General features: G+C 34.0%; 1 protein-coding gene across 1 annotated transcript; it reads right to left on the bottom strand.

Annotated features, from left to right (window-relative positions):
- Positions 1-4,666: 4,666 nt before the first annotated feature.
- On the bottom strand, positions 4,667-18,717 carry LOC131158535 (uncharacterized mitochondrial protein AtMg00810-like). The gene is made up of 5 exons (XM_058113406.1): positions 18,525-18,717; positions 18,060-18,262; positions 17,728-17,907; positions 17,194-17,586; positions 4,667-4,786 (listed from the first exon to the last, which is right to left on the bottom strand). Exons 1-5 carry the CDS (start codon positions 18,715-18,717, stop codon positions 4,667-4,669), a joined length of 1,089 nt encoding a protein of 362 aa, XP_057969389.1.
- Positions 18,718-18,855: the final 138 nt, after the last annotated feature.

Raw genomic sequence — 18,855 nt, 5'->3', positions numbered from 1 at the left:
AATTTACCCTTTTTAAATTTCAGTAAAAATTAATTTAACCCGAGAGATTTGGGTGCTTGATCTGAGGTTCGAGTGCTCGAATAGACTCAGTCAAAAAATTAATTTTTAAAGGTTCGTGTGCCTGAAGTCAGGGTTGGTTGGCTGAACAAAATTTAGAAGCATTCTGTCCAAGGTTTGGGTGTCGTAAATAATGTTCAGTTAACCGAATAGACCAATTTAGTTGCCCGATGCCTGATTTGAACTAAGAGGTTCGGCAACCTGAGTTGGTGAGAAGTCCCTTTCTAAGGGTTTGGTCGCCCAAGGGTGATGCGTCCATTCTTGGTTTGGTAGCGTTGTCGTGACGTCCCAGAGCACATGTGCCCCAGGCGGCGAAATTAAAAATGTACGTATAATTTTTCGAGAAAAACAAGGAATGTCAGAGTCGCCACTAACCTTTTAGTGTGGTTAGAACACATGATTACTACCCCGTTAAGGGTAGAATGGGTCTATGTTACCAGAGTTGGGGTCGGGAGTTCAGTTACACGAGGGGAAGGTACGAGCACCCGCTATGCGCCCGTTCTTGTGAATGGTACCTAATTAATTTGGAATTATCCCTAAGTTAATCTAATAAGCCTTTCAAATTACTTCTCTATTAGTGGATTTACAAATATACATGCAATATAAATAAATAAATAAATAAATAATACAAGAATATACGTAATATATAAATATATACATATTCCCTCAGAACTAAGGGTACGTAAAGCCCGAAAGCTTATACCCTTACATTAAAATCATAGATCCACTCACACGAAAATAAATAATGAAAATAAATACGGCAATGCATAATACAAAATATAAATACACCAAATAAGCAAAAATACTAAGAATATGTAATAATAGTAACGATAAAAAAGTAATAATAATAGTAGTAACAGATACTAATAATAATAACACACCATAATAATATCATAACAATAATACCAATAAAACCAACCCTTAATATATAACATAGAAACACATAAAGCCCTAAAATTAATGTACAAAATGCAATAATAAATATGGAAGCAACTAATATAATTATGGAGACAAATCAACCCTATCATTAATGTACAATCCTAAAAATCAATATGCTACATATAAAATAAACACTAAATATATACAATAATAATAACCCCACATATGAACCTTAATTATGACAAAAACTCTAAACACAAAACAATCAACACGTATTATAATAGCAATAAATATATGACAATACGGGAACAACGAACAAACAGAAATTTAATAACATACAATCACAGTTCACTCACACATACAATAAAAAAAAGCTCAAGCTTTAAATATTAGAACTCACTTATACACATTTTGATAATATTACAAGATAAATATACAATAAAACTAGAAATTTTATAATGAATATAACATGAACATAATATGAAGACACGTGTATAATAGCAATGATAAAAACCATAGGCAAAATCACACACCAACCAAGCACAAACCATAAAAAAAAAACCTACCCTTAGATATTAACATCTAAACAAGACTAGACAATATATGTTTGTATCTATATATACATACATACATATATATATATATATATATTTATATATGCCTGCAAAAGTAAACAACATTCCAATATCTCAAAATATATTAAAATAAACAAAGATTTACAATAAAAAAAAAAAAAAAATACGTGCATGTGTGTGTACTATGGGTGGCCGGGAATCAAGGAGCTCACAATAGGGTGCGGCCGGAGGGACTGATCGGTGGGCTGGAGTTCAGCGTGGAGAGGAGCAGCAGCAGCAGTTGCAGAGGATTGCTGTGGTGGAGGTGTCTTCGGGCTGTCTGTGACTGGTGCGAACGGTAGTTGCCGGAGCTGGGCGTGAGGGCACCGTGGGATCTCGCTGGGAGCAGGAGCTGGCTGAGGAGCGGCTGGGAGCTTTGCCGCCGAAGCTGGGTTGCTGCGTGGGTGGTTCGCGGCGCCAGCAGCAGGGACGTTTGGGGAAGGGCTCGCAGCAAGTTGCTGTCGCTGGTTTGCCGGAGAAGATGATGACGGAGCCACGAGAGAGGGACGTGACCTCCCGGAAGTGTGGCGCCGATGGCGACGGCGTGGTCCTGCGGTGGCGAGGACGTTGCGTGGCCGTGGGGGGCTGGTCGGAGAAGCTGGGATGTTGTGAAGATGGCTGCGGGGCGGTGTACGTCGTGGTTGCCGGAGAGAGCTGCAGAGGGTGGTTGTGTGTGCTGTTGCAGCGGCGGTTGTGGATGGCTCGGAACTGCTGTGACTCTGCTGGCGGCTGAAGAAGCAGAGAGAGTGGGATGGAGAGAATGAGGGAGATGGAAGGAGAGGTGCCTGCTGTGTGTATCTCCGGGAAGAAGAAGAAGAAGAAGCAGAAGACCCAAAAATTTTTGTTTTCCTGCTGCCCTTGGCTCCGTGCGCCCCCCCTCCTTTAGTGCGTGAATAATCCTATATATATAGGCTATGTCCCCAAAAACCCTAAGAGTATTAATAATAATAATAATAATAATAATAATAATAGCAAGACAATAATAATAACAATAGTAATACTAATAGCATTAATAATAATAATAATAATGATAGAAATAATAATAATAATAATAATAATAATAATAATAAAAGTAATAAAAAATAATAATAACGATAATAATGATAATAGCAAAATAATAGTAAAGTACTAATAATATAGGATAATAATAATAATAATAATAATAATAATAATAATAATAATAATAAAAGTAATAGAAATAATAATAACAATAATAATGATAATAGCAAAATAATAGTAAAGTACTAATAATATAGGAAAATAATAGTGAAAATAATAATAATAATAATAATAGTGAAAATAATAATAATAATAATAATAATAATAATAATAATAAAGTATCAATAATGAATAAAATAATGATAATAATAAAAATAAGGTAATTATAATAATAATGAAAATAGTAAGAAGGGACCCCTTGTTCTATTTAGTTAGGGCAAAAATATGGTGTCTACAAGTCCGAACCCAAGCCAACATGTTGACCTATCGAGGGTTCGATCACCCGAGGTGTTTTAAACGCCACAGGTTCGGTTGCTCGAGCTCTCTTAAGTTTTTCAATTAAAGTCCAATTTTGCCTTATTTAGTTCCCTTGATATAATGAGTGATTTTGGGGACAATGTGCACTAAGTGTTGGGACCTAGAGTCTTTTCTAAGGTCTTTTTACCCTACCGAAAAAATTCAGCGTCAATCGACCTTCCCTAAGGTCATTCGGTCTCGCTGAGCTTATAGATCCTACATGCATGTCATGTATTAATTATTACAAACTTATAAACTTATAAGTTTGTCTTCTTTGTCTTCTTTTGCTTCAAGCCACTGTGTGCCGCATGCCATCAATATGATCCAGTTAGTACGATCCTGCACACAAACTTGAAAACCATCAAATACAAAAAGTATTTGTCATTATCAAAACCAGGAATGACCTGTAAGGTCAACTCACACCTCCTCCACACAGCCCCAAAAAGAATTATGAAAAACCCATATATTTTGAAATTTAAAAGGAATCGGACCATATGGTACCCGAGGAACCCACAAATGAACCACCATCAGAGAATGATCAGAAGAATTCGTAGGAAAATATTCCATATATGTCGAATGAAATAAACTCTCAAAAACAACATTAACCAAAGCACGATCAAGTCTCACCCAACTACATGACCTCCCTATTTGCCCATTGCACCAGGACATATTGTGACCATGAAATCTCATCTCAAGAAGACCACAATAATTCAGACAATTATTAAATTCCAACATCACCACCAACGGACGTTGATTACCCCTAATACGTTCAGTATCACTATGGATGGCATTAAAATCTCCAACCACTAACTATGGAAACCTCCTATAACATAAATTCTAAAGATCCTCCCAAAAAAAATGTCACTCCAAATGAGAACACTTAGCATAGACAAAAGAAACCAAAATTTTCCTAACATTAAAATGGACCCAACTCGACAAGGCTTGGTCCAAAGAGTGAATAATCTCCACATGATAATTTTCCTTCCACAAAATTCAAACTTTCCCTCCTAAATCCTCATTGCAATAGAAATTTTGAACCCAAAAAGAAGCTAACCTCGGCATAGCAACCAGACTATGAAAAGGCTCAAGAATAGCTACCACTGCAACACAAAACTTCCAAATAATAGCTTTAATACGACTCTGAGAATGACCCAAGCCTCTAATGTTCGACACTAAAATGGTTTCAATCATAAATAATTTTTTAAGGAACGGGTTACAACCCGTGTGTCCCAATAAGCACAACTCCCCAACTTCCCATTTTTCTTTTTCTTTGAAGACCTTAAAACTCTTGGATCCGTCTCAAAGTTTTTGGTTTTCATCAAATTTTCTTCTTTTGTTTCCTTCCTATCTGATGAATAATCACATTCTTTCAACTTCAATTTTTCTTTAACAACCATCACTCCCTCACCTTCAAGGGCCAAAACTTCTAACACAATATAACACTGACCATCTTCCACTTCCATAGATGGGCCTTTACTCATCATATCAGCAACCATATTTTTAGCACGATAATCATCCGCAGTATCGCAAGCAACTATCTCTAAAGACATCATTTGAAAAGCAGCAAAAACACCCCGCACAATAGCTTCACATTCAATATCCTAACATATTTCCTCATCTTTCAAATCCTCATAGTCGAGCTCCTGATTTACCGCCTCCCGTGGCTCCTCAACAACAGGATCTGCTAGCCTTTGTTTCCGTTTACTTTTTGAGTCCAATCCCTATTTTGATACTGAAAAAGCACATGTATCTTATTTGTATGTCTAGTGCTTTGAACAGGTTTAGAATTCAGAATGCACACAAAGAAGAGGAATTTGGAAGCCAAAAAGCTCACATCAACGGGTGTTTTCCACGAAAGACAGAAGAGCAAAGAAGAAGACATTTGTTTTGTAATTGTATTGCATTTAATTTTATATCTTTGGTCTGTAATAATGCATGCATTTGCATGATATATATGAATGCTCAGATCAACCGTAGATAGACACTAAGGACCAGCACATTTCATCAAAAACCTTTTTCTAAAAATACTGAATTCATACAAAGTTTTTTGAATAGTTTTAGAGTCAAAATCGGGGCAAAAACAAAGTCTTCAGTTGACCTTCGATTGACTGACACCAAATTTTTTGGGGCAAAATATTCATTGTTAATGCCCTCGGTCGACCAAACCAAACTAGTAATAACTAGCTTGGTTAACCGAACCACAGTTTGCCTAGAAGTCAAAAGTTTGACCTGCGAGGGTCAACAGAACCTGTGGAGTTATAATTGCCACTGTCGACCGAACCATTCGGAAGTCAAATTTTTGACTTTGGATGATCAACTGTTCTAAAATGAACGTATCATTCACGGTCGACCGAACTAAAGCATGTCTGACACCCAACTACTTGGTCGACCGAACCTTGTAGTTCAAATTGGCCACAGCTAACCGAATCTATAGGAACGGTCAACCGACCTTGTCTTGGTCGACCGAACCCACGAAAGGGTTCAGAATCGCCTCAAGACAGTCGGCCGAATCTGTAGTTCAAAAATTTCTTGGTCGACCAAACCTCTCAAGTTGAAAATTTTTTAAAGGGCTAAAATGTCATTAACTTTAAATTAAACTTTTCCAAAATATCGAGTGTGTCCCCAACAGTCATATTTTCTTGAAAATCTATAAATACCTCTTATTTCCTTTGATTAGTAACTTTGATTAGCAAATATTTTCTCTCAAATATTTTTAACCTCTTGTTAATCAAAGTTCTCTCAACTTACTTTTTATTACAAAATATATTTCTTGGGGGAAAATCTTTTACTCTCCAAAACTCTCTTTCATATATTATTGTAAATCATTTTTACAAAAGAGTATTTTTATTTAGGCATTTATTTCATTCAAGTTCTTTTAACTCTCTTTTAGCTCGCATTTTTTAAAAACATTTTTGAGAGTATTGCTTGAGTTTCTCCCGATTAGTTTCATGATAAATATTTTTGGGACAAGTTATTTATTATATAAATATTTTCTTGAGTTTAAATTCATAGATTCTCCAAATATTCTTTATTTGCAAAAATATTTATAGGAGAACAATAGTACTCATTTTTCATATATATTTTAATTGTCCAAAATTATTCGATAGCACCCTTACTCTACTAAGCATATTTCATATCAATAAAGAGTGCATGTTTTGAGCTTTAAATTTGTACACGTTTGCTTTTTGAGAAGCATTCTTTATTGTACAAAAATTTATTATTATTGATGTTGTATTCTCGATGGGTTGTCGGAAGAGAGTGACTAGCCCTGTGAATAGTCCCGAAGTTGCTCATACCCGATTAGGAGAGTACCGAATTAGTTTAGACCGGTTAGGAGAACTAGGAGATGTGCCCTTCTAGGAAAGTGTGCATGGTGTTGGCTCCACCCGTTAAGTGAGTTGGGGAATGTCCAACTCGTAAGGACATTGTAAACGGCTTCTACTCCACCCATTTAAGTGAGCAGGTTTAGTGGAATCCTTTGAGGGTATGCCCAAGTCAGGGATGTAGGCTGGTTTGGCCGAACCTCGATAACAAATATCATGTGTCTCTCTCTCTATCTTATTTAAATTTTTACACTTTAATTCCGCACATGTATGCCTATTCATATTTATTGTCATAACAATTGCATACATCCATTTAATTTAAATAAGATACTGCAAACGTGTGTGCTTATTTTCACTACTTAAATTATTTTGTATATACATGTACATTTTGAATGAGATATGACATGTGGTGAATCAACAAAAATTTGAATTAGCTAAAAATTTTTAAAACCCAATTCACCCCTCTTTTGGGATCACACCAATTTCAACAGTTTCACTCCACCTACACCCAAAGTCCATCCTTGTTCAAACACTATATTCACCATAAGAGGTTCTGTATGCGTAACCGGTTCTGAAAGACTCACTTCTTTCCCTTTGACACTTTGTTTCTCCTGCCATATTTTTTTGGGGCTAGTACATATTTATCCATTTTCTCCTCCATCTTCCCATCAAAATAAGGCACTCCCACCCTACAAATTAGCAAAGTATGTCCCTGCCTATGACATTTAGAACAATAGAACCCAGGTTTTTTGTACCTAATTTTTTTCCAAATAATTCCATTTGTCGAAACAAGAATGAGAAATCGTTGCACCAGTTCCGTGGATAAATCCACCTCCATGCATATCCAGGCCCCTGATGCCCTGGTCTTGTTCAACATTGCACGATCAGTACCTAAATACCTTCCAAACCTAGTTGCAAAAATTTGCAAGCAGTCAGAATGGTATAGATGAAAAGGTAAACCTAGAAGAAAAATCCATTAGGATGCAAAAGGGGGTTCCATTTGCAAATCAAAATCCTTTGTCCATCGAAATAAACCACTACCCCTACCAAAATTCTTCCTTCTCGAGACCATGCATGCATAAAATCACGTTCACTTCTCAACTGTAACAGAACATGTATTCATCCATCACACTCACAATTGGCACCTCCAATAAACCCCAATTTTTCACCACGTTTCGACGTACAAAATCAATGGAAGGTCTTGACCTTGTAATCACCAAAGCGTTTTTAAAATCATCGGCAACCTTAACCATCTCAAATTCAGAAAAAACAAAGCCTTGTTTACAATGAATCTCAACTAGATGTCTCATAGGGAGTTTAAAACCAGAAGATGTATTATGTGTGGAAACCATAGGCTGAACAAAATATTTTTTTAACAAAACAAGCATCGGAAACCCCCACCAAAGGCAGTGCCAAAGGAGGGGTGGCCTCCATTGCTGAACCCTAGCAGACCCCCACTACGAGTTTCAATAACCTTTCAAAACCCTAACTTTTCATCTCTTTCAGTTAGACTATTTCCCATATTGAAAACCTAAAACCAAAAAATCCAACCTTTTTTTGAAAAGAGAAGATGGTGGCTTTGCGTATCATGGTGACACTGCTACAGGAGATTTAGATGCTGCTATGAGGATAGGCTGGATCCTAAGACGTGGATGGCCAGAGTTGTTGCAATTGTATGGTAGTTCCCCCATATAAAAAAAATTATCTTTGTGCAAAGAGCTTACGGCGACCCCCCTGCAACGACGGTGTTCTGCTTCCTAGCCATGTTTAGTCTTTTCCCTTAAGGTACAAACGGCGACGACGTGTTCTCCACCTTTTCTACACCCAGCGACGCATATTCTCCCTTGTAACAAAAATATGATCTATTTACCTTATAGGTCATATCCCGTTTTGATTATGACAATACCTTTGTATTTAATGTTTGCCCTTAGTTTGTGTGCAGGATCAGTCTTGCATGTATTGGTAAAGTCATATGGTGCTATATGGTGACTCGCAGAATATGAAGACAAATTGTTTATATTTGTATTTTTTATTTTCATTCATTCGGGTCTGTAATATTAATCCAAGGTCAGTAATAATTAATGCATGTCATGTATGTTTGGAATTACAAGCTCAAAACGACCTTATAGAGACCCTAGGTCCTTACACAAACACTTAGGAAATTCCCCAGTATTATCTATGCAATCAGCGGTAAAAATAGGACTTAAGTTCTAAATTGGTAAGGGCTTCGGGCGACCAAACTTGTGTGCTGAAAATGCCTTGGTCGACCAAAAGTGTGAAAAGTCAAAATATTGACAGAAGGTCGGGCGACTGAACCAAAATAAACTGAATGTTCTCAGTCGATTGAACTCTTATTAAGGACTTTTCCACCGTCCCCGAGCACCCGAACTTCACGTTTAATTTGACCTCGAGCAATAAAATGTTGAAATTTAGAAACTTTTGACCAAGCAATCGAATATTGAGCAGTTTGGAAAATCGCCTAGACCAGCCAACTGAACATGTCACCAGGCACCCGAACATCAAAAATACATTTTTCTCATGTGTCTGTTCGAACAACCGAACCCAAGGTTCAAGCAATCGAAACACTCGGGTTGTCAAATTTTTTACTGTGGGTATTAAGGGTAAATAAGGGTTATTTTGGTTAAACATGATTTAAAATTATTTTAAATATTACCCTTATGTCCCCAACGGTCAAAATTTTAGGTGTCTATAAATATGAGTTCATTTGCAAGATTAAGCACAAATTAGTGATTTGATTAGCAAATATTTCCTCTAAATTTTGTGAGAGTTCTTCTTCATACTCAAAGCCAAAATACTCTTCCATTGATCATTTCCTTGCAAAATCTATTTGAGCGAGAGCATTTTAAATCATCCTACATTGCTCACTAAAGCTTAAACTCTCATCGCTTTGATTGCTTGATTGATTTTTTATAGAGAGTTTAACCAAAAGTCTTCCCTCCCCCCCCCCCCCCCCCATTTAAATAATAAATCCTCTGTGAGGGGAAACTTTTTAGTTTGTGACTCTTGGCATTTGTATTGCAAGACTCTTAAGCTTGTATTGTGATTGTGAAATATAAATTGTTTTGACAAGCTCATATTACTAATATCTCTTGTGCTGAAACTTTGAGAAAATCATTTTGGGAATTTTTTATTACAATTTTGGAAATCTTTGGAACCCTACTTGTGATTGATATATTTTGATATATTGTTTCAAAGATAGATTGAGAATACACTCCTGCAACTAATTGCTTATTGACATTAGATTGAGTGTTATTACACATTGTTGCACTAAGCTTATAGTTCTTATCTGATTGACATGCATTGATTGATATTAGTACAAATCTGCTAATTGGAGAAGCACGTGTTTTGTACATGAAATTTATATTGTGAATCTGTTGTATTCCAGACGTAGCCTGAAGGGGTGAAAATCTAGCCCAAAAGGATTTTATGTAAAGGTTGAGGTCAACCCTGATAATTTGACCTAATTGTATACGGTGTCGCTCCACCCGTTAAGTGATCTCTAATGGAATCCTCGAGCTTGCAAGCTAGAGACGAGGACGTAGGCACATTTGTCAAACCTCGATAACACATCTAGTGTCATCCTTATTTTATTTGTTTTACTATACTATGCATGGTTGTTTGATTTATTTAGAGCAAATTAATTATAGCTGTATTTATTGGCTTACTTCTTATATGTTCTAGATTGACCCTAGGTTTGTGAAATACTGTTGCTAGTTAGTTGACCTAGGAAAGAAATTTTTAAATATCCAATTCACCGCTCCCCTCCCCCCCCCCCTTTTTCTTGAGATTACAGTAAAGTCAACAATTGATATCAGAGTCAGGTTGCTTAGACCTAACTGTTTTTCTACAAAAAGATCAAAATGGCTCATCATACTGTACCCTGTTTCCTAAGGGACCCTCTTCCACACGTCCTCCTGTTTTCAGCGGTGTGAATTACACCTTCTGGAAACAAAGGATGTGCATTTACCTTCAAACTGTTGATTGGAAGGTATGGAGAGTTGTCTCTAAAGGAAATTTTGTTCCAATGAAAATTGAAGATGAGGTTAGAGTACCTAAGACAGAGGAAGAGTACACTGATGGTGATATGAAAGTTATAAGTATAAATGCAACTACAATGAATATTTTATACTATAGACTTGATGTAAATGAGTTTAACAGGGTGATGGCATGTTCTACTGCCAAGGAAATTTGGGATAAGTTAGAGGTTACGTATAAAGGTATTAGAGATGTTAAAGATAGTAGAATTGATATGTTGACTAGTGAATATGAAGCACTTAGGATGAACACTAGTGAATCTATTCAGAGCATGTACATCGATGGTTATTAGGGTGAACAAACTATTGAAATATTTGAATCAAAATAATATTTTAGATTTAATATTTATTATCTTATAAAAATATTTTGAGATTTATTCTGTTTTCTGATTTATTGCTCTGTGGTTGTTCATTTTCTATTTACTTTGCCTTTAACACCTATAATTAAAACTTTTGAGAACTTGTTTTATTTGCAATCAAAATGAAGGTGAATTAGGGCATGCCAAAGAAGTTTATCATTAAAAAATCAATGCATTTAAAATATCTTAAGTCAGTAAGTCTAACCTATTCATTAAATTCATGCATAGTGCATAGTTGATAGGAATATTACATTGAGCTAGGGCAATATAAATTGACTGAATAAACAAAAATTTCTTATCTATTAATGCTTTTTATATATTTTTTTCAGTTAGTAATACGTACGTATCATAAAAAATGTCTAAAAAAATCATTTTATTAGGTTTTTTGTTCATACAAATTAATATGAATAAATTTATTATTAATTTTTTTTCCTTTTTTTACACACTCCGACATGTGTGCGTGTACATACACATAAGAGTTGTGTGTGTACATGTGTGTGAGTTTAATGTAATTAACCACGGTAAGTAGCATGTTGAAATTTTGATTGGAAGTATACGTAGAAAGTTTTGTGTATCATATAGATCATGGGCAAATTGTCCAAACAAAACAAAAAATCCTAATATACTATGATTCTTTTCTTTTTTCGTATTTAGTTGGTAATAGGAATGTATCATTAAACGATGTCTAAAAAGACATTGTATTAGATTTATTTTTAGTGCATATGACTATTAATAAATGTATTATTGACGTGTTTTTATATTATTTTTAAAATTTTTGCATTAATTAAATTTCATTTGACATTGTAAGAAACCATTCAAACATTTCTGTTGTGTAAAGGTTGCAAACAATGTGGACAGAACTTTTAGTTTAAATGTAAACTTGACGACTATATTGTAATTTTTGTAATTGTAATAATAATCTAAAGCTTATTTTATCATGAAAAAAACATGATTTGTTGACTAAAGCGGAATTTGACTATTTGAATGTTTTTTAATTTACTCATTTGATGTGATATATATTAGATTTATATTTAGTATTTTAAATTAAATATTTTCACATAGAAAAAATGCTTTTCACATGCGCTTTCACTAGTTTATTTGGAAATGATAAAATAATCATCATTCAAGAGACAAGGGGATAATATTTTCTTGGTTGAGAGAGAGAGAGAGAGAGAGAGAGAGAGATTCAAGTCAAGCTTTTCTCAAGATAATGTTAATTATTATACTTGTCTCACAGAATTCATGAGAAGACCATTCAGAACATATAATCCGATTAGATGATTAATGTGAAGATAAATGTTGAGAGAAGTAACAGGCGTGTGCATGTGAAAAGTGAGCATGACATTGAGTAAATGGAAATAGAGGAATATATAAATTTATAAAATATTAGGTGACCCTTCCTCCCCAAGTGAATTTGATCACATAGCTTGGGTCTAGAGGGCCTAGGTCAGGTGGTGTTTGCTTAGATATAAAAAGGGATAAGTTTTGTAAATAAATTGAATTAGTTTTAATAGAAATAGTTCTAAAGATCGATTTTTTCGCATAAGATTTGAAACCCGTTAATCATAATAATTATAATTATTCAATTGATATAAGTGAAATTCATATATCAGTTAAATACAATTCTATGCAAATACATCTATTTAATATATATGGTCATGGAGATAGGGAGGATGTGATGACCCAAAAATATATATACGATTAAAGTATAATAATAATAAAATAATAAAAATGGTCATTAAGTTAATATCAATATAGAAGTATTTTTTTCTGTAGGATCCTTGATTTCATGTTTGATGTCTAAGAAAGACCTTGTCTAAGCGAGTGCTCAGAGACCATTGCGGTTCAGTCGCTCCCCGGAGGTCAGCCTAGTCAAAATGAAATTTCATAGGATAAACAGGATAGATACTGTTTGTACACGTAAATAAGTATATATACATAAAATAGTGTTTTGACAGACATAATTTGTAGAAATACATAATAAGATAATAATAATATAGGTATCATATGTGGGGCTCATAAGATTATGTGGCGTCCACATGAGTCTCGGAGCCACAAGACACTATTTATATAAGTAAATAAGTACATAAAATAATATTTTGACTAATATAATTTGTAAAAATATATAATAAAATAATAATAATAATAATAATAATAATAATAATAATATAAGTATCCTATGCGGGGCCCACATGAGTCCCGAAGCGGTGTGGAGGTTTACACGAGTCTTGAAATTGTGTAGGGCTCATAAAATCGTATGAGGATTATTGGAATTACGTAGGATCCATTTGGGTCTCGAAGTGGTGTGGGGCCCACAAGACCATGTGAGGCCCACATGAGTTTTTAAAATTCAAATTTAATTCTTATTCAAAAATAAATAATAAAATAAATAAATACTAAAAATGGTTCAAAATTAATAACAATGATAATAATAATGATAATAATGATTAAGAAAAATAATAAAATAATAAAATAATTAATTAACTAATTGATTAATTAATTAGGTAAGTGATTAATTAAAAATTTATTTAATGGGAATGGTAGCAAGCACTCCCACATGGCCTCCATCCCCATCCCATACTCAACCCATACCTTGCCCATCCCTTGCCCATTCTTTAATTTTTAAAAAAATTATAATTTCACCCATCTCCCCACACTTTTATAAATTTCATTTTTTCCCCAAAATTTTCCTATAAATAGGGAGCTCTCAACCTTCATTTTTCACAATAATTTCCCAAGAAAGAGAAGAATTAGTGAGTGAAAGAATTTGTGGTGGAGAGAGAATTTTTGAATAAGTTCTCAATCACCCACTCTTTTCGATCTCATTTCTTAGAGATAGTTACAGTATTCGTAAGGAAGAAGGTAAGTAAATTTTGATTATGTTAGTTTTTTTTTTTTATTTAAAATTTATACCCAAATCTATTTTATAAGTAAATTTCAATTATGTTAATTAGTTCCACAAAATTTCCATGAGTTTATTTTTACGCATATTTAATTATACCAGTTCTATCTTTAATATACTTGCATCTATTTTTTATGAAAATATGAGTAAAAATGAGATTTTTATGATATTATTTTAAATTGTATAAATTATAATAAGATGATTTTAAAACCCCTTATGGCAACGAAAGTTCAAAGTTACAGATGCTCGGTGCCGCAGCTTAAAGTTTATACGGATCAGAGTGCACCCACACTGTTTACAGAGTGGTTATTTATGTTAGTGGATTTCTCCTGAGTGCACACCTGGTTCCGGATCAGGACTTAATAAGGAAAATCTCACTTAAAGTTTACATACGTTGATTTAGTTTGGTCGGTCAGCCAGTTAAGTCCAGTCTTTGGACCGCACAACCCAGTCATGGGGGTAAACATGACTTACGGCAAACAGGCCTAAGGGTGGTCTTTATAATATATGTTTACACATATTTAATTACGTGTACAAAGTTACTGATAATTTGAAGGAAAAGTGTAAATTTACGTGAAAAAGATCATTTTGGTGCTTAAATGACGATCTAAAGAAAACGTATAAGGAAAAGTATATGTATGTTTATCATTAAATGTTTATACAGTTTTAAAGTTAAAAGTTTAATTTAACAGTTATAGTATATAATTATAAAATTTTACTGTTGTAATTGATGACAAAAGTTTTATGCAGAAATTTTTAAATTTATATTTATTCTAAAAGAAAATTTGAAGTTATATTATTAAATATTATTTTACAAAATTTTTAAAAAGCTCATTTTGGCCACACACTAATAATAATCTTATTTACTTACTGAGCGTCGTCTCACTCCAATCATATTTTTATTTCAAATAACTTGAAGAGCATGTTGGAAATCAGGCTTAACAAGCATGCGGGTGGGGATTAGAAAAATAAAGGTTAATTAGAAATATTAGTATGATTTCAGATATTTATGTTTGTGTAATTTTCTTCTTTTGAAATAAGTGATTGTAATATGGATAATTAGCGCTCTGATTTAATAAAAATTAAGTTTATTTGTTTCTGCTGTAAATTAGTAGTAAAAAGTTAATATCCTAAGCCCCCTTCGGGGTCGGCGCGTTACAGAGGATGAGCATGAATAGTCGCCTTTGACTTGCACAATTTCCATTTTCCCAATTTCAAAGATGCAATATTGCACACAATCTCCCTATCCCAAAATTGAATATATAACACCACATTTCTAATTTGTAGGAACAAGTAGGATGTTATTTTTGTTCTATATTTTGTTCAAGTTAATATAACCTAAATCCATCTGGGGCATGACATCCAAAATCCCAAATACTAGGCAAATGACTTTGAGAAAAAAAAAAAAAAAAAAAAGGTGTGTTTGAAGTCTCTATTATTAGGTGTATTTCTTATGCCTAGCCCATTAGATATTGCTCATAAGATTGTTCTTAGTTGCAATAATCTTTCTTACGAGATGATATTCTTGTTCTTGAATCATGACTCAGCTTTTTTATTAAAAGTTTTTAAACTCGCAATTTTCTTGGAACTGAATCTTGAGTCTATTCTGAATGGAATAACTGTGAATTCTATGAGACAAGTTTTTAAACCTTTGGGTCAACCATAATAATCAAATAATCAAATAATCATTCTATAATAATTTTTTGTAAAGTGATATTTCAATTCAATATTTATAACTTTTCTTAGTAAGATCGCTTTGGTGATAACATGTTAACCATAATATAAACATTGATTGATAATTTAGAAAAAAAATTTATCCAAGTTCAAAGTAGATAATTAATTTCCCACAATGAGAATTTTACTTGCTTACTTTTAGGTAAAATCCGGCAGCCCATGCATATATAAATACAATTATTCACCCAACAAAAATGGGTCCATAACATTACCACCATTATCAATTTACTATTATAAAACATGTGAGTGTCCCATACTTAATCAAACAATAAAATGGTTTGCATGCACTTTATTTGATGGCTCAATTCAGAATTATCGTCCTAGGAAAAAATGTCGATGGTTTCAGAAAATCCGTCGACAATTTTTCTGAAACTCAGAAATCTAGTTGCGGTATTTTGTTCCATTGACTGTTTCAAAAAAATTGTGGACGATTTTGTTTGAGCAGCGAGGTCACAATTTCATAACCATGATATTCCAAACTAATACAATCCCAACAAATTCAGCAAACATCATATAAATTTTCCATTTGATTCCGGAAAACTATCATGAACACAAACTTTACATGTGAAAAAATAATGAGATTGAAAGGGCTAACGAAACAATCTTTATATTGAAAGGAAGATCATGATAATTGCAACCACGCTTTGATACCACATGTACGAAATTTAATCTAATATTCTGCTATAATTTACTAAAATAAAGAGGATGTTTAATTATCATGATCTTCAGACATATAAGTTGAATTTTTGCTAAAATATTATGCTCAAGCATTTTTTTAGGGTGAAGTATCGCTACTTGAGGATATTTTGGGAATAGAATATTTTATTAACATCATCCCTAAAAACAAACCAAAGGTGGAATAATGCATAAACAAGAATCTATCAATAATATGCTTCTAAATCAAATGTGAAAATCATAATATTCTAAAGAATTTGTATCCCAGTATCGAGATTTATAGGAATCACAATGGCAAAGGGCATATATAGATACCGTGACCCAAAGTGCCACATTAAATAATATGGCAAGATGAAAAAAAAAATGGCAAATCATAATTCCCCATAGAAATATGCAGGTGCTTTGCCACTCAAAAAAGGCAATTCCAATCTTTCCAAGCTCGACATGTGAGTATGGTAAGTTTATATCAAGTCAACAAAGCGAGAAATGTAGCCTCCAAGCCAGAGTCATAGTTTTCAGCCACAAGTAGTATCAAAATTTATGAAAATATTTCAATTGCATTACATGCTCATTAAGAGCTTACAATAGGGTATACATATACAACAAGGTAATAACAGAAAACTTAACAAATTGATAACTAGATTATAACTATAACTATAATTAAATTAGCCTGTTGTTGCTAACTGCTCTGCTGCTGCTGCTACTGCTAACAAACTGCTGTAGGCTCAGGCCACTGCTGCTGCTGCTTTTCTGCTAACAAACAATTCATAATACGCCCCCTCAAGTTGGACAGTGTATGTTAATTACGCCTAACTTGGCAAGTAAATGATGGAAGACATCCGAACCCAAAGCTTTGGTAAAGAAGTCTACCAGTTGATGACGGGAAGGCACATAAAGCAGATGAAGAAAACCAGACTGAACATGATCCCGAACCAAATGGCAATCTATTTCAATATGTTTGGTGCGTTCGTGAAAAATTAGATTCGATGTATTGTGCATAGCATCTTGGTTATCACAATATAAAGCTACAGATTGTGGATAAGAAACATGGAGATCCTTAAGTAAAGATATTAGCCAAACCAGCTTACAAGTAGTAGATGTCATAGCCTTATACTTAGCTTCAACAGAGGATCTAGATACTATTGTTTGCCTTTCAGAATGCCAGGAAATTAGAGATGAACCAAGAAAGACACAGAAACCAGTAAGAGATCGTCGAGTTGTAGAGCAACTGGCCCAATCGGAGTCAGTGAAAGCACTTAGATGAAAACTTGAATTACTTGGAAAGAACAATCCTTGGCCAGTACTGGATTTGAGATAACGTAAGACATGTTCAATAGCTTGTAAATGAGGAGTGCATGGATTGGCCATAAATTGACTTAAAATGTGAACACTGTAGGTTAGATCAAGCCGAGTGATAGTAAGATATAGCAAGCGACCAACCAACCTTCTATAAGGTAATAGATCAGCAAGTACCTAACCATATTCATTGTTAAATTTGAGATTCTGCACCATTGGAAAAATAACAGGCTTACATCCTAAAAGACTTGAATATTGTAGAATGTCTAAGGCATATTTCCTCTAGCAAAGAGAAATACCCTTTGAAAAATGAGCTACCTCTAAACCCAAGAAATAACGTAAGGAAGCAAGATCCTTGATATTAAACTTCTCATCAAGAAATGATTTGATGGCTGTGATGCAAGACATATTGGAAGTAGCAACTATAATGTCATCAACATATATGAGAAAAATTGTAAGATCAGCACCATCAACAAGAGTAAACAAGTAGAAATCAGCCTTCGATTGAGTGAAACCATAAGATAAAAGGGCTGATGTAAGCTTGGAAAACCATTGATGTGATGCTTGTTTTAAACCATACAAGCTTTTATTTAATCTACAAACCATATTCTCCCCTGAGCTGCAAAGCCGGGAGGAAGCTACATATATACTTCCTCAGACAAATCACCATGAAGAAAAGCATTATTTACATCAAGCTGATGAAGAAAAAAATTCCGAGAGGCAACAACCGCAAGTAAACACCGAATACTAACAAGCTTAGCAACTAGTGAAAAAGTTTCAATGTAATCTAAACCTTCACGTTGAGTATACCCTCTAGCTACTAAATGGGCTTTATAACGTTCAATGGAACCATCTGATCGATATTTAATCTGATATACCCATTTATAGCCAATGGGATGATGTGTGGGAGGCAAGGCAATGACAGTCCATGTATTATATTAAATTCTCTTCAAGAGCCTTAATCTCAGCAGCCATAGCATCTCTTCAATGAGAAAACTTAATAGCTTCATGATAAAACTGTGGTTCCTCAGTGGAAGAGACATTAAGAACAAAAAAGTAATAGGAAGGAGATAGTGAAATATATGAAAGAACTTAACTAAGATCATAGGGCTTACCTGAAGAAGGCCGAGAGCAATGTACACATTTGCTGGGTTGTGAAACATTGGCCAGATAACATCGATAGTCGCGTAGATATGATGGAGGATGACGCATATGAGTAGAACAATGAGGAGGATCAGAAATTGGAACATGAGAATCATTAGAAGCTGAATTATATGGAAGAGCCAAAGTGTTTGAAGGAGAGACCATGGTGTTTGATGGAAAAGGAAAAGAAATACCATCAAAGGGATATGGAAGAACTAAAGAAGAAGAAAGAAAATCAGAAGTAGATGTGAGAAAATTAAGAGGAATAGATGAAAAAGGAAATTGTGTTTCATTAAAAATAAC

This window comes from Malania oleifera, chromosome 6, assembly GCF_029873635.1.
Source record: "Malania oleifera isolate guangnan ecotype guangnan chromosome 6, ASM2987363v1, whole genome shotgun sequence".
NCBI lineage: Eukaryota > Viridiplantae > Streptophyta > Magnoliopsida > Santalales > Ximeniaceae > Malania > Malania oleifera.
The sequence above is the reverse complement of the archived record's forward strand: the minus strand, read 5'-3'. Positions and strand labels throughout refer to the sequence as shown.

Excerpts from the sequence above, each read along its gene's own strand:
- LOC131158535 (XM_058113406.1), bottom strand. The coding sequence starts at position 18,717 with ATGGTCTCTCCTTCAAACACTTTGGCTCTTCCATATAATTCAGCTTCT. Across the intron at positions 18,263-18,524 it reads TTGCTCTCGGCCTTCTTCAG|ATGGTTCCATTGAACGTTAT; the intron begins GTAAGCCCTATG and ends AATATCGATCAG. Across the intron at positions 17,908-18,059 it reads ATGGTGATTTGTCTGAGGAA|GCTGATTTCTACTTGTTTAC; the intron begins GTATATATGTAG and ends ACTCAATCGAAG.